Source organism: Rutilus rutilus (genome assembly GCF_951802725.1).
Source record: "Rutilus rutilus genome assembly, chromosome: 15".
Classification (NCBI taxonomy): domain Eukaryota; kingdom Metazoa; phylum Chordata; class Actinopteri; order Cypriniformes; family Leuciscidae; genus Rutilus; species Rutilus rutilus.
The window spans coordinates 14,085,136-14,102,458 of record NC_140220.1 but is presented as its reverse complement, the minus strand read 5'-3'; the positions used below and the strand labels follow the sequence as shown (position 1 = coordinate 14,102,458).

The 17,323-nt window shown below is 36.9% G+C and overlaps 1 protein-coding gene across 1 annotated transcript in view; it reads left to right on the top strand.

Annotated features, from left to right (window-relative positions):
* lama4 (laminin, alpha 4) overlaps nucleotides 1–17,323 on the top strand; it is a 116,154-nt gene that overhangs the window by 30,112 nt on the left and 68,719 nt on the right. The window contains exons 4-13 of the mRNA XM_084432716.1: nucleotides 1,873–1,953; nucleotides 2,051–2,265; nucleotides 5,182–5,282; nucleotides 6,972–7,152; nucleotides 9,179–9,262; nucleotides 9,683–9,834; nucleotides 9,933–10,043; nucleotides 12,365–12,476; nucleotides 13,266–13,430; nucleotides 13,526–13,719. Coding sequence (XP_084288842.1) covers nucleotides 1,873–1,953; nucleotides 2,051–2,265; nucleotides 5,182–5,282; nucleotides 6,972–7,152; nucleotides 9,179–9,262; nucleotides 9,683–9,834; nucleotides 9,933–10,043; nucleotides 12,365–12,476; nucleotides 13,266–13,430; nucleotides 13,526–13,719 — 1,396 coding nt within the window. The remainder of the gene's footprint in view (nucleotides 1–1,872; nucleotides 1,954–2,050; nucleotides 2,266–5,181; nucleotides 5,283–6,971; nucleotides 7,153–9,178; nucleotides 9,263–9,682; nucleotides 9,835–9,932; nucleotides 10,044–12,364; nucleotides 12,477–13,265; nucleotides 13,431–13,525; nucleotides 13,720–17,323) is intronic.

The window sequence follows — 17,323 nt, the reverse complement described above, 5'->3', positions numbered from 1 at the left end:
TGCATCTGATCATCACATTACAATTATTCAAATTCTTAGTGTTAAGCATGATAATATGGTAACATATCACACTGAAGTAGGCTGATTTAAAATGAACATTTATTTAAAATAAAAGTTCTTCTTTTGGCAAAATTACATTTCCGTAATAGCCTAAACAGAGGCTTTACTCCCTTCAAGCTTAAATTGCCAATGTTTCATTACATCACTGTTTGAAAACACTCAGAATAATTTTTTGTACCTTTATAAAGGGCATTTTCCTCTAATTTTATTAAATGTATGCTCCATCTTTCATTTCAAATTCTTAAATTAATAAATATATTCAATTAAAATAATTAGACACTAGACTGTTGCCAATAAAATTAAATAATTTACATTGAAAAATTATAACTGTATTAAATTAGATTATTTTAAATATTTTTGAATATACAAATAAGGAATGTTGAAAAGAATGATACTTTATGAAACTAGCATTTTGTCATTTAACGTTGACACTTGCTTGAGAAGTTGAAGTCGTTCTCTATCTCCGCGGTGGTTAAAAATGGTACGGTCCACAATAGGGGTGTCTGAAATCGCTTTACATTAAAATGTTCCTACTGTGAAAATAGGAGTTGACTTGTATTGTAACTGTAATTATATTTTTTCACAATATCAGAAAAATTATCTGACCCCCCCAAAACTGATATTTCTGTCCCTTCTGTCCCTGTAATTCGAACTATGGCTGCATGCACCTCTGCGGTCATGTATCTAACCAAATGAAGTTGTAAAGCCAGAAGAGGGGAGGGAGGTGTGGGTGCCCTCGGGCTGGATGGAGATAGCCCTGCATTAGATGATGCGGCCAGACCACGAGACCACACTCAATTTCACAGTGGCAATTCCACAGACATGAGATCTCACAGAACTTGTGTGATCAAACGTGACTTCAGAAGAAAAACAAATATGGAGGACGTTCAATTGGCTCTGCTGGCGAGCGTTCTGTTTCGCACGAAAAACAAAAAAGGAGAAAAAGAATATGATCTTTCTCAACTCTACTTTCGTGACATGTTCGGGGCTGCCATGTTTCAGCTATCAAAGTTCGCAACATCGGGTTGGTGAAGCTTGCTCGCTCTCATTGGTAGTTACGACAAGCCTCGAATAAGGCCATGCCCCGTCCAACATTCCTACCCTAATAATCACATACAAACTACATCTGGGTCTGGTTCAGTGATTGGTGGGTAAATTACTTTGTGAAGTCCATTTTGATGTGCACTTATGGTTGATTGTAACACACCTTTAGTATAATTAAATAATGATATTAGGCCTTGTAGGCTATTTCCTTATAGGCCTGTGTATCCTATTATATGTGTAACGGAGGCCAGCTATTGAGAGGTGTGTAGGTAAACCTCACTCCCCTGATCTCAAGAGAGTGAGCATCACTAGTAAGTAAGTAAGTCAAATTTATTTGTATAGCACATTTCACAGATAAAAATCACAAAGTGCTTCACAACAAAAGGAGGAATACACAACATTTATAAATACATTACAATACATAAAAAAAAGAAAAAAAGACTGTGGCTGGTGCTAGAGACTGTGGTCTTTAGTGTCCTTGTTAGCGCGCCCGCCTCCCATGCCGACGACCTGGATTCGAGGCCCGCATTGAGTGGGGCGAGTAGGACCTGAGGGGTTACGTATAGGTAGTAATATTATGTGTAGATCTGCTTGTTTGTATTATGCCTAATGAGATCTTAAAAAGTTATGGAATTTTCAATAATGAATTTATGACATTGCTCTTTGTGTGTGCTGAGTTGTTCAAAAGGTGTGGAAATCCTGTAATAGTGTCCTGCAGGATGTCTGATGTTTTTTTTTTTTTCTTATTCTCTCTTTTTTTTTTCTCAGCTTTGCAGATCACTGTGATAAGAGGGGTAATTTTCTGAGATGTGTGTGCCAGGAAGGATATGCTGGACACTATTGCGAGAGGTTGGTTCTGCACCCACAAAATGGCTTGAAATAAACAGTTTTTAAGTAGATTTTTGTATTTTACTACTAATTACATTTTCCTTCTCTCACCACCAAGATGCGCTCCAGGTTATTATGGCAATCCCATGGAGGTGGGAAATTCCTGCAAAAAGTGTGATTGTAATGGCAACTCAGACCCAAACCTTATCTTCAGTGAATGCAATAATATGACAGGCCAGTGCCTGAACTGCTGGGCAAACACCGCTGGTGACAACTGTGAAAGATGTGCTCCGGGTTTCTATGGTGATGCCATCAGTGCTAAGGACTGTCGGGGTAGGTGCTAGAAATGGTAAAATATATTGCTGACAGTGTAAAAATTATCTGGACAAGAGAGCAAATACATACATCAATTTCTAAAGTTGTAAATTTTATGGCAAAATACATTTGATTGCTCCCATGACTTGACATATTTTGGCCTTGAGTCAAAATTACCTGCAGTTATAGATTATATTATATTTTGTTTCTGTGTACACGTTTAACTGCTGAACGTTAATAAAGTGAACTTAGAACCTATAATATTAGCATTCAATTCCAGCTGGGATTGTTAGCATTATCAACTATGTGCAGCTTTGCCAGGCTGTGACTTAAACAAAAGCTTTTAGCTATAAAAAAAAAGGCATGCTCTTCATGCTCGTCTATACCCTAACTGCATGTTTCAGTATTTGAAAACATTGAGGAAAACTGCTCTTATCAAGCCACTTCAAGGAGACTTTAAAGTATGGGTCCAAATAAATTTTCAGCCATTCGTCAAGGGAAATGGCTCAGCAGTTTGTATTCTCTTTTGTTATCAAACAAAAGCTTTCAAGTTTTCTTGTACTAATGTAACTGCATCTCATCCAGCCGAAGCTCCTGCATCATCTTTCAAATGCTAGCAATACATTTTTGTTCAAGCATTTATCAAGATTAACAAAGTACACTGTAAAATAAATTCTTAATTTTAATGGTAAAAGACTGTCAAAATGCTTTGGTAAAAACCTGTTATTTGGTTAACAGTAAATTCCCATACTCTATACAGTGAAAAATGCAATAGATCTAGTGGGATATTTAATGTAATTTTACAGTAAAATATTTTTTAAATGTACAGTTATTGGAAGTTAAAAAGAACATTTACCATAAATGTAAAAAAACAAAATTTTAGTAAATTGGTATGTGAATATTATAACCCATTATGGCTCGTTTCCACTGAGTGGCACAGTACGGTACGGTTCGGGTTGGCAAACCATGAATCGGCTAGCGTTTCCACTGCCAACGTGGTGTAGCCTATGCCGGAAAGAAGCGATCGACGTTATTTTCGCGCGAAGAAGAAAGCGACATAAACAACAATGGATGACATACAGCAGATCTGGTTCTTGCTTCTCGGCATGTTTGTCACAAGAAGCCAAGCGCCGCCGCCGACATTAGGCGTTTCTCAATTGCAAGTAGGCCAACGCAAAGTTCGGACTTACCAAGTCCAGCTCAGGAGAATGACTCCCGAGGACGCGAGTCCGGTAATTCTGCTGATGGAACAGCGCGTTCTTCAAAGCGTCAGTCAGCTCGCTCTGCTAATGTTACTCCCGTTATCTCTGTATGTACATTTTAGGCAACAATAAAACGAAATATGTTATAAAACACCACACTGCCTCTTTACGTTTTCATTTAAAGAAATCTTAAACATTATAGCCACACAAATGTGGTTCAGGCAACGCGTATTGATTATATTCACTGCATGTAACGTTAGCCTATTTATAACAATATATATATATATATATTTAAATTTTACAAATATTAAACTTATTAATATGGTTCAGGCAATATGTGAATTTACTGTATACTGTGATCATCTTCAATGTAGTAAAATAAAAAATTACAAAACTAAACCCTGTCTCTTTTTGTTAAATTTCAGTTTTATCAATAATAGCCATTATAAAAGTATAAGTAAAAAGTACAAGAAGCTATACAATAAGAAATAAAGCAAACAATTCAGTCAAACATACAAAGTCAGCGCTCTAGTCTAACGATACAACGGTAAAGTAAAATAGCCTAAATATAAAGTTATGAAATTTCACTTAGCCCTCAGTTCGGCCAGGGAACAACTTAACGTATATTCACAAGAACAAAGATCGCCGGTTAGGTCTACACAAGACGAATTATATCTTGTTTAACCACTACAGAGACGTCAGAGTCAGCGGCAAACGTCAGAAGGACCAGCCGAGGAAAGGCTGTTCCAGGCGGGGTACATCGCCGAGCGCCCGGTGATTGCATGGATCTCAAATTTTCATAAATCTTTATAAATAAACCACAGATTTGAGCTTTAAACAACTACATTCTCGCCTGAAAAACTCTTAAAATTACATTTCGTGACACAGTAACAGTAGTATTATATTAAACTGTATATTAAAAAATGGCGCTTCTTATGTTGTCATTCCCCTTGTAGCACGCGCAAGTGACGATTCTCTGTCAACCAATCAACGTCCTGCAGTGAGTCTAGCTCCACCTTTTAGTACCGAACCACTGTGCTAGGTAACGTTACCACAACGGAAGGGTACCCAAAAAGTGGAACGGTATGGTTCGGCATTTTGGTACCATTCACAACTTTTGATAGTGGAAACGCAAATAAATGCGTACCGTTCCGTACCGTACCGTACCGCTCAGTGGAAACGAGCCATTATTTCAGTTAATGAAATATTGATTTTTTTTTTTTTTTTTTTTGGTAAATTTAAGTTCAATCTGTAAAACTTAATGTTGCTACTGTATTTTTTTACGGTAAAGTTCTTGCAACCACAGCTGCCTTTTTAACTGCAAATTTCACAGATGCATTGCAAGCTAAATTGCTGAAAGCCCCTGTCATCCAGGACTGTACTATGTAAACGGGGATGTCTGGTCACCCTACAGTATATGGAGTATTGTGGAGATTGTAGTTCTAGTTATTTTTAACCTATAGTGGCATGACTTTAAAGATGTGTGTAAGTTATGCCTCTTTTGCTGAATCAAACAGAATTGCAAAAATAATTTTCAAACAGGTTTCTCCAAATTATCCAGCCGTCGGCCATAGATAGTCACGTCCAAAGTAACGTCAATGGTTTATTTAGTATTGTCAGTTAGATTGTTCTAAATATGTTTACTATTTTTCATGTATGTTTTATGGCTCAAGTGCATTACAGAATTTCTTGTTTAGAGGGCTGTTATGATGTCTCTCTCTCTCTGTTTCAGAGTGTCAGTGCGATAAGTGTGGTACTGCATCATGTGATGACCGGACAGGTGTGTGTCACTGTAAGCCCGGGGTCACAGGTCACCTATGTGACAGGTGTGAGGTATGGACATTAAAAAAAATACAAATCGTCACTATATACAGTATATAGATATTTACACTTCACCTTCAAATAGTCTAGAAACTCATGTTGCTCAATGCTGAACACATTTACAAGTTTTTTATTAAAATCAATTTAATATTATTTATTCATCAAGTGGATGAATATTTTGGTGGGGCTTTACCCCAACTGCCCTAAACTACTATGCTAGGTGTTTTTTTTTTGGTGTGAAATGGTGTTAAACATAGAATATAAAAAGTGAACGTGCAGTTGTTGCTTTAAGGAGATATTTCTTCCTGATTCTACCTACAAATTCTAATTTTGTTGTTGTAACTACAATCAGTTTGATGTAACATAAAATAAGGAAATGCTGTTTTAATTTAATAGAGTTACATTGACCCAACATACAATTTCCATTAAAGCTCAGGATGGACACATTCAACACATGCGCAGTGAGAAATTGTGATTTGGGGATATTAAACACATTAAAGCGATAGTTCACTTTGAAATTAATTTTTGATATGTTTTAGCTTACCTCAAGGGCATCCAAGATGTAGGTGTCTTTGTTTCCGCAGTAGTTTCAATTTTGATATTTTTAGGTCAAACCGTTCTTGTCTGTCAGTCATATAATGCAGGTCGATGGTCATTGTCTCAAAACACAAGCACAGAGTCCAAATTAAAACAATTCCCCATCGTCCAAATGAAACAATTCCCCATCATAAGTACACATTGATGGCCTAAGACACGAAACGAGCGGTTTGTGTGAGAAAACGAACAGTATTTATATCGTTGTTATCTCTTGAAAACAGCACACGTCCAAATGATCTGACGGCGCGGGCGGGTATAGATAGAAACATAGATGTCGCCCTGGCTACTGCAGTTCATTGGAACGAAACCGTAGCCAAGCGACATCTAGTGTATATATCTATACCCGCCCGCGGGCGGGTATAGATGTATACACTAGATGTTGCCTTCGCTACTGCAGTTCATTGGAACGAAACCGTAGCCAAGTCGACATCTATGTATATATCTATACCCGCCGGCGCCGTCAGATCATTTGGACGTGTGCTGTTTTCAAGAGATAACAACGATATAAATACTGTTCGTTTTCTCACACAAACCGCTCGTTTCGTGTCTTAGGCCATCAATGTGTACTTATGATGGGGAATTGTTTCATTTGGACGATGGGGAATTGTTTTAATTTGGACTCTGTGCTTGTGTTTTGAGACAATGACCATCGACCTGCATTATATGACTGACAGACAAGAACGGTTTGACCTAAAAATATCAAAATTGAAACTACTGCGGAAACAAAGACACCTACATCTTGGATGCCCTTGAGGTAAGCTAAAACATATCAAAAATTAATTTCAAAGTGAACTATCCCTTTAAGTTGCATCAAAGTGTAAATCACAATTGACATACTTCTATACTTATATGGCTATACTTTACCACAATGGTAAGTAAGCACAACATTCAATAACAGAAACTAATCTAAATGTCAAACGCATAAGTAAAATAATTGGTTTTTGTATCTGCCTTAAAAAGTGGTTGATTATTTGTGTATTGGCCCAGAAAACAGAAACAGTGTCTGTTTCTTAAAATGCATATAAACCCAAATACACGCATATGCACACTGAGCACATTTAATATGCAGTATTTCTTGAGAATCTTCAAAATTTTTATGTTTAGGAGGGCTACTCTGGCTTTGGCAGCTGTATGGGATGCCGTCGGTGTGAATGTGCCTCTGCTGCCCTGCGTGGCACCTGCCACCCTCTCACACACAGCTGCCAGTGCCACTCGGGGGCTGGAGGCCGATACTGCGAGCGATGCCTGCCAGGATTCTGGGATTACAGCACATCCGGCTGCAAGAGTGAGTCTGTTTAACACTGCGTACGGCTTGATTCACGGCTGGAGGAGGTTCAGCACATTTCACTGCCTGTTGTCTTTTACAAAAATTGCAACCTATGCAAATATTCTTCCATATAGGGCAGTGCATATACTGAGAGAAGTGAATCAAAGATTCTGTTTCATTACTAACATGCATCACATTATCAATACAATATTGTAGATTAAAAAAATTAATCTTTTTCCCCTTTGTTGTTTAATTCACGGGATCAGACACCAGTTATTTTGTCAAGAGATCTCTTTTATTTTACACACTCCATGTCTCTAACTCTTCCAGCACACACACTCCCTGTCTCCCACACTCACACATCTATTCAAGAACACTATGATTAACAAAATGCAATGATTACAAATGATTATGAATACTAATAAAGAATAATAATATGAAATAATAAAAATTTTAGTCTTCAATATGAACAAGAGTAAGTAGTTATTCTATATAAATTACATGTATAAGGCTGTGACACTTGGTTTAAAAGACATATTTCATTGTTTAAAGACTCATCAAACCAAACTCTGACTTCAAGAGAACCTCACCAAAAACTTTACAATGAAAGTAGTCAACAGCTAAAAATCAGCAATAAATTCTTCACTTAGCAACAGTTTTAAGTAGTTTAAACAGCGCCGTCATGGCAGTTATCCTGTTGACTGCGATACCCCTTCCATCTGGCCTGTGAATCTGGTGGGAGAATGCAAAAGGTCCTTGTCCTGAGCAGAACAGTTGAACAGTTGTTTGCCGTCGGTCCTGATTTCATTAAGGGATCTGCACACCCACACACACTTGGCCACCTGCACATAAGAACAGGGATTTACATTATTTCCCATGACATCATCACCTCCATCTCAACATACCAGCCCCAGTTGTAACCCGTGAAAGTTTTGAGTTCATGTCAGTGTGTTAAAACAGTGTGTCAAATAGGAAATGAGAGAGAAATGAGGGCATCTTTGCTGAAGTTTATTTCTAGTAAATGCAGTTAATTTGTTCTGACTGTTCTTTTGGGAAAATGTTTCCATTTAACCCCTGCTGTGTATTAGTGACCCAATGGTCTGTCTTAAAAAGGTATCTAATGTTTTAGTTTGTGTCTCTTTCTTTGAATTAAGTGTAAATCAACTTGTAACATGCTGACCCATTTGTGTAATAGACTGTTGGGCTTTTCACTACATTATCGCATGGAAGCTTGTTTCCGCCACAGAATAAAACATTTTAAAAGATAATTGCAACTTTATTTCTCAAAATTGCGAGAAATAAACGTGCAATTCTGACTTTATAACACACAATGGCAACTTTAAATCACGCAATTCTGACTTTATAACACGCAATGGCAACTTTATATCACGCAATTTTGGCTTTATAAAACACAATTGTGACTTTATATCACGCTATTATGCCTTTATAACACACAATTGCGATGTTTTATCACGCAATAGTGACTTTATATCACGCAATTGTGAGATAAAAAGTCGCAATTACCTTTTTTATTTTATGGCGGAAACAAGCTTCCATATTATCGTCATTCTAACCTCACTTTTAACTTTTAAATGTTTCAGTTGAACTCCTGCCGCTTAGAATGTATTAGTGACCACTGGTGTGTCTCAAAAATGCATATAATGTTTTAGTTTGTGTTAAAACTCTTTCTTAGAATTAAGAGTGTAAATCAATTTGTAATATGCTGACCCAGTTGTGTAATGCACTCTAGGGCTTTTCACTGCATTATAAACCTCGTCTCTCTAAACCTCCCTTTTAACCTTGAGTAAAGGAACGTTTAATTGAGATTTGGGGTTAGCACTGCTTTTTACCCGGGGTTAAGAAACCTTACTTCACAATATGGAAGATCTGTCGCTACTTCCGTTTCATCACAACTTTACCTGTTTCAAGTATGAAAAGGCCTTTTGTTTGTGATCAGGGTTGTGTAGTTGCTTTGGATGTGTGTTCTATTGTGTGTTTTAATGTATAATAGACTAAATGTGTACTGTGTGTTTGTCTTCCTCAGAATGTGATTGTCCTGAGGAGAATTGTGACATGCACACAGGAGAGTGTCTTCCCAAGGCCTCGCAAATCAGCGAGTGTAATATCAGTGAGTTCAATGACATAAGAAAAAACACTAATTCAAACAATTCAAACAATATAAAGAAGGATCCAAAAGTCCAAGACCACTTTTAAAATCTGCGGTTTTATTTCCATTTAAAGGGAAATAACATTGACATGCCTTTTTTCAATTTGTTCCTTAAGGTTTGACTATAATGTTAGTATGTTATGTTAGAGTAATTGAAAAAGATGATTATTTTCCAGAGGGACCAAAGCATCGTAGACTTAGGAATGCCCTCTTTTGACTTTTGAGCCCCAGAACTTACACAAACAAGCACCATTTAGATTTGATCTTTAAAGCATTTATAATGTAATACATTTACATAAAATAAAAAAACTGACAATTGTTCAGAAAATCTTATAAACATATGATAACCCAATATGAATTATTACCCCTACCACCTCCCAGACTGCGATGCGTGTATTTGGAATCTGATTGGAGATATTCGTCAGTCCAACAAAACTCTGGACCAAGTGAGGAACAGCGTGCTGAACATTTCTACAGGAGCTGCTGCCAACGACAGATTAAAGTACTACAACTACACTGCACACAGACTACAGGTAACAACACTCAAACTGCACATCGCTTCGATAAACTTACACCCAGAGGATGTGGCGTTTAAACAAGAGTGTATGTTGTTCTCACTGTTTTATAACAGGCTCAGTTTGTAGGCTGGAGAAATAAGTATGCAGTGATGAGAGCAGATACGGGACACCTGGAGGAAGAAACTCAAAAACTGCTTACTGACATGCAGCTGCTCGCAGGAGAGGTGTGCCACTCATTCCAGCTTTCATTGATTTCATTTATTTCAATATTGTTTAAAAGTGTATATTTTCTGTGCCACTTGTAGTCTGAAACCAGGACCAAAAACCACAACTATATTTACAGTCAAACCAAAAATTATTAAGACACCAGATATAATTTTTTATATATTTTTTTACTAGTGGGTGCAGGACACTATAGTTCATTTATGTAAGCGAGGATAGCAAAATAAAGAAAACTGTGACATATTATACCCAAACATTCTTCATACAGTGGACTACCAGTAAAATTTATTAAAATTTGGGACCAAAAATCATTCAGGCACTTTGACCTGACCGTGTTTTGCTTAATGTTTTTTCTTTAATTGCTAATGCGACCTTTTTACACCACAGACTGAACAAAATTAAGCATTGCTTGCATTGGTTGACCTAAATTGGTATTATCTAATTGTTTACTTAATTTTAACAGCTGACAGCTATTCAACCTAATTCAGTCTAACGATGACCAAAACCAGTGAAATATCAACTGATTTGATAACTGATTGTTCTTATCATATTTTATTACCATTTTCTAAACTATAGCGATAGTAATATTACTGTGACAATATGACTGTGATAATGTGAGAAATGATGAAGGTGTCTGAATACATTTTGGTTTGACTGTATAAAGTTAGTTATAAGTCATTTTGAACAATATGATCATTATGAACACATTTAAGTAGGCTATGCTTTAAAGTTAGAGATACAAAGGGAATTTATAGCGTCATTGTGCTCACAGCTGATTGTGTAATGATTGGTAAAATTAGACACGTGGAGTGAGACAGGATGTCATTGCAGTATTTAATAAAATAATAACAATACTGCAAAGGAAAACAGATCTGAGCAACCAAACAACTCATCCGTGGAACAACACCAGACAAGTAACAAGGGAAACACAAACCCTGCATCCAAAAATGCCCACTTTTATGCTATATAGCATAAATGACTGGATGACCAACTAATTCCTGTAAGATTCTGAAGTGTGCATCTACTGGACACTTTACTATAACATGAGGCCACGGGAGTGGAATTGTGAATGGCAGTGAAGCGAAGCAACTGATGCTGTAGGTCACATGACAGTAACAAAATGGCTGTGTATTATGTCTGAATTTCATTCATTCTACACACATTCATAGTATATAGAACATACCTTTTTAACGATCATAAAGCAAATTTCAAACTAAATGAAGTACCTACTTTACAGTATGTGATTTTGGATACAGAAAAGGGCTATTAATGCACATGGAGTAATGAGACTAACAAGAAACAGGTGAAACGATAAGGGAACAAAACTATAAACTAAAAGTCCACATACAAGACAAAGGCACAAGGATAGGCATACATTACAGATTGGTCCAAAATCTGTTTGTGATCTACATATCTGGAATACAGGTTAGTCATGCAGTGGTGATACTCTGGGGATGGACATCGGTAAAATCCATTCCATGTTTGTGGTACCGAAAAAACTTTTTGATAGTGCCACAGTTTTGATAGGATCACAAAGCCTGCAGTTTTTAGGAAAATCAGCTAACTTGCTTTACACTTACATATTATCTGCATATGAAGCTGGCATAGGAGAAAGTATTTCAACATCCAGAAAATGTGCTTGTCCACCATTGGACTGAATGGTCCTGAGAATGGTGAGTTACTATGCAGGTGGCATGTACATCATAACATGTTTCGATTATAAATTTTGGCTTGCAGTATTCAGGACAGGAGAACTTTGCTGATAGCAGAATGGCTTTAGTGACATGGCAACTCAGGATTTATCACTTGGCAATCCAATCATGATTTTTGCAGCACCACAATAGAAAATCAAACCATAATCATGTCAGTCAGTACAGTTCATCATGATTTTTTATCAATGTACTGTACCAATACGGCCTAGTGGGGGAAAGTTGCTTAATGAAACCCTTCACCTTTACTTGCATCTTTACATCTTGTGAGCAAATATCCTATGGATATAACATTTCTCAGGGTGTTTTTTTTTTTTTTTTTTTTTTTTTTTATGGAATGGATTTCAGAACACAATCTTTGTTTTTTCCCACATTTTTACAAGCTGAGCTGTTCAAGTAATTATTTGTTTTTATGGCAATGCCATTTAAAACATGAGGAAGAACAACAAAAATTCTAAATAGATTTCTTCAATTTCTTCAATATTACATCCTTTTTGTCATTCTATCCATCTCTCCCTCTCTCCTTAATGCTACACTGTTCATAATAGGGTAAACAGGTGCTTTCTCATGTCCTTCCTGGTGAAACTGAGGTAGTGTTTGTTTTATTTTGTCAGGAGGAATCAGTGCAGTCATTGGGAGAGCGGGTGGATCAAGATACACTTGACAGCTCCACGCTAGCAAATACACTTATTGCTAACCTCTCATCACTCAATGTTCTCATAGAAGGTAACATGAGACAATCTGTATTTTTGTTTATGTTGTGCTGGCGAATATCAAGCACTGTATCTCAGTGATACTTTCTTGGCTGGAGCAGATTCCCCTCAGAAAGTTGCCAACTGTCCTAGACAGGACTTCACATGTTTTGACCCAAATTAAGTCACCCCGTGTGCAGTATCATTCCAGTTATCAAAGTAGAATCTGGATGCAATGTGCCACTAAATGGTTTGGTTAATCACTTAATTTATTGTCTATTAGATCATACACCAATCAACCACTGAAATACATTATCGCACAAAATACATTTCCTTATGCATGCACACTGACTGATGTAAAAATGTTTGAATAACATACTTTTACATTAAAAAAAGTAGCAATTTGCACAGGTCAGTCAAAAAAAGGAAAGAAATGATAGCTATACTAAGCAATAGAAAGAATTAATCGGTCATTGCACGCTTCCACTGAGATGCACAAGAGTGCAATGCTTACAAAAGTTGCAAACATTTCTTTGTGAATTGCTTGCAAATAAAAATGGCTGGAACTGAAAAAAGGAAAGCCTGATTTCTTGAAAACACAGATTGGCTGATGGCACCACAGTAACAGCACAATCCCAAACCCTGACAATCCTGAGCTGTGGAGTAATAGATAACAGGCAGGAATGAGGAAAAATTACTGAGTGCCCCTTCAACAAATATCAAATTTAAGAAGCCTCTTATAATTTATTCTGAGCTCAGTTGACTTATCTTGCCTTGATTACAGATAATGAACATAATGCATTTATATGTGCATGTGTTTCAGATATGATTAGGGATTGGGAATTATATGGTGTCCATCAGGAGTTAGATCCTCAGGTAAAGCTGCAGAAAATAGCAGAAGCCGAACGGATCTTAGGCTGGATGAGAAATCTGGACCTCTCACCCAAAGAACCGCTTGCTACTGATGAGTCTTCCGAGGCCCATGAATGTGAGATTGTTTGTGTTTATTTCTAACTGAATTCTACTTGTGATTGTGTGTCTGTGCTCTCATTCAACCTGTACCCTTCATATGTCCGATTGTAGTGCTCCGGCGTGTGCGCCATTTTGAGAAAACTCTGATGACTACGCAGGGGCGTCTGTTGCCTATGCGGGAAGTGCTGAGTCGATTCACTTCCAGACTCTTTCAAGCTCAGGATCTCCTCAACAAAGCTGACGATACACTGCAGCAGTCACTAGACAAATACAAGACCAACCAGCTCAAACTACAGAGGAGAGAGGTACCTTCTTACACATTTACAGTTTGTTATGAGAATATAAATCATTAAGCTCAAAGTATACATTGGTTTTGTTGCGAATGCTTGAGTACAGCGCTGTTTCTCTCCAGGAGTTATGACCAATAATGTGTCACTGTTCATCTAGAGTTGCAACTTGCAAGTGTCTTCTCAGCTAACAGATTTTTGTTATAAGAACGTTCTCCAAATATTCAGTGTTGGTTCTGGGAATTAACGTGTTTTAAAAGGTGTGATGCTCCTCTGCTGAGATCTTGAGAGATTTAATGTCTTCTTTTATGTTGATTTCATCTAAGCCTGTGGCTGAAGAAAGTTGTAGTTTGTGTTCTTATTTCTCTTTCTTTCAGTGCTTGTTCACTGCAGGTGTTTGAATGATTGAACAAATGTTTCAGGAACATCACACTAACCTTTAAATAACATCTATTAACATTCAGGAAACTGGACATTTTTATGCTCTTGGAATGTTACAAATCAAAGTTCCTAGAATCCTCATTTTTTATGTTCCCAGAACCAACACTGAATATTTGGTAAAATTTACAGCAACTTACTGGCAATTTTGGTTGCCAGTAAGCCTGTAAATTTGACAAGAGTACTGTAAATCATAAACTACTATTATACTGTAAAATTATACAGCACACCTGTAAAAGCATCAAAACAAGAGCAGCTGTGAATTTACAGTTCTTTAATGTAATCTTTACAGTATGTTACTGTTATTAATAATGTACTGAATTAAAACCTGAGATAACTAATTTCATTTGAGGAAATTGATTGGTCAATTGCTATTAAATATTTATACTGTGAGATTATTTCATTTGATTCCACTAAGAAAAATACTTTGAGTTAACTAGAAACATCAATTTAACTAAATCCTACTAGTGATCATCATCACACATGAATGAGTTGAAGAACTTAAAAAGGTCATCAATGCATCAGCAACTACACAGTCACTGCCTTTAAATAAAGCAACATGCAGCATAACATCAGTGTTTTTCTGCTCATCCTGGACTGAAAGCACAGGCTCTACTCTTCAGCACAATGGTGACACAAAACTCAACAGAAACCCTTTAAATCCCAACAGATCATTAAACACTAACATATCTCCACTATAGCATTATGTGCAAAAACACAAAGCAAATTACAGAATTGTACTTTTTTGTTTAGTAAATTTGACAGTGAGATTTTACTGTAAACAACTGACTTAAAGCCCATGTTGCAGGTTTTTTTAAAAAAAAAATTATTAATATAACCTTGTATGAAAATACCATATGAAAAGTAAATGCAGGATTAAAAATTGTTTTGCAAGACATAAGGGCACAAATTTAATAGAAAACGTGACCGTTTCCTTGACCGTGTTGAAAAAGCGCTTTTTTTCACCATCGCGTCATATGACGTCACATGAGGTAGTCGTTTGGCTCTGCGTTCGCGCTCAGTGCAGAGATAGGTTGGTAGTCAGTTGGAGCGGTCATGATTCAGTGTGTTTTCTGTGCTTATTGTATTTCAATTAATCATCGTCGTGGTAAATGATTGTGAATTATGGCCTGTCAGGACATGGAGTCCACAGGTTTCCGAATAAGAAAAAGGACGGTGCAATCTTCCGTGCCAGTGTGCGTTTTGTGCCGGGTAAGAGACGGGACTTCACTTCTGCTTCTGCTTTGAAAAACGCGGTAGTGTGTAGCGTTCACTATAGACCGAATGATTATAATCCCGGCGATATGTGCACACTGTCCCAGCTCCTTCATCGGGTCGCCCGGTGACGCGTCCGCCCTCAGCATGTGGTTCGGCCGCCAGCGGGAAACATGACGCTCACGGATCCGTCAGAGATCACTTATTGTACATCTGTTTTACAAAATGTGCCTTGTCTTAATTTAATTCATTAACATATCCTACATAAACTTGTAATGTAATGCATTTATGTGTTTGTTATTAGTCTGCAGCCGACACTATTATTATAAATATAATATATTATGTTCTATAATTCATTTTCAATCTGTACAAACCGACTTTAATGTTTGTGTTGGCTGTTTCTACATATAAAGTTTTTATAGAGTAAGACAGTTGTGATTGTGATCATTTTTTTATTCATCGTCACCAAATGGGTCAATTCAAAGCCTTTATAAAGTCCCTCTTCCTCTGGAAACTGTCTCCTAATGGCTGACACACACAACACATGCAGGTAAGGGTCTAAGTACTAGCTTTGCTATTGCCTGATACATGATGATAATAATCTGTACAGTATTGTGATCTGAGCATAGTGTTATACATATCGTCGGCTAACGTGAATACATCTATAAGCTAACACTGTTCTCTCGCCCTGTTCTCCTCACACCACAACTCGCTGTTGTTCTGTCTAACCCTGGCCTGTCCTGCTCACTTGGCTTCATATCAGGCTCATAATTATATGATATCATCATATAATATATATCAATTATAAATGAATTATAAATATATCATATGAGTAAACATTTAGGCTACAATTCCCTTTCCGAGCTGTCATTGCGATCCATTGCTTTCCTATTCGCTAGTTGATTTACTTTGACCGCTCTACCTCATGTTACGTCACTTCAGGTTCGGCGGTTTAAGAGATTTTCAAATGCGGAAGTAAAAATTTCTCACAAAAACGACTCCAGAAGCCTAAATAGCGTTTTATAAGTATATGTTTATATTTAAATCTAGTTCCTACATTATTTTTCTATACATTGGCTTACTGGGTACTCTAACCTGCAACATGGGCTTTAAGCCACAGCTTTAGATGAAATCAACTGAAGAGAAAAGAAGACATTAAATCTCTGAAGATCTCAGCAGAGGAGTCCACAAACAGCATTACCAGCTTTACTTATTACTAACCAGACTGACTTTATTTCTGTCATAACCAGAAGGTCTTTTTGAGAATTAACGGAGGTTTAGATGTTGATGGTTTGTTTATTGTGTAGTTACCATGATGGTGATCAGTGTTGGCTTTATCTGGGCTCTTGCCCTTGACATTTGAACATTAGTGTTTCTCTGGCTGCTTTACCTGTGTGTTTATAAGGCACAATAGTTATAGCAAAAAAGCAGAGAGAAAAGTGATCTGGTGTTTATGGCTCTGTATTGATGATGTCATCAATAGAGCTTACAAGGCTGTATCTCATTTCATTCACATGTTAATCTATTCTCAAGCAATCATGTGGGTCATTTCATATGATTGATTATTAATCATACACATATGAAATTCGACAGCATTGTTATAATTTGAACAGTTTAAAAATATATAATGCATAGAAAGTTTTAAAATACCATGTTATTTTCTCACACACAGACATCACCAATCGGTGTATGAATCTCAACAATGGTGACATTCAAATGAAAAGCTTCATGTTGCAATGTATGCTGGGTACCACCATAGTACATAATTCCCAGAATGCATTGCTGCATGCATAAATTATGTAGCTGAATTGTATTATTTTAATTTATTTTTACCATGTGCTTTTATTTTTGTTGTTGTTTTTGATGTGACTTTTTAGTAGCTTGATTTGTGATGTTCAGAGTTTATCTGTTTATTTTGTTTGTCACCATTGTTGAGGTTCATATGCTGATTCTTGATATATGTGTGTGT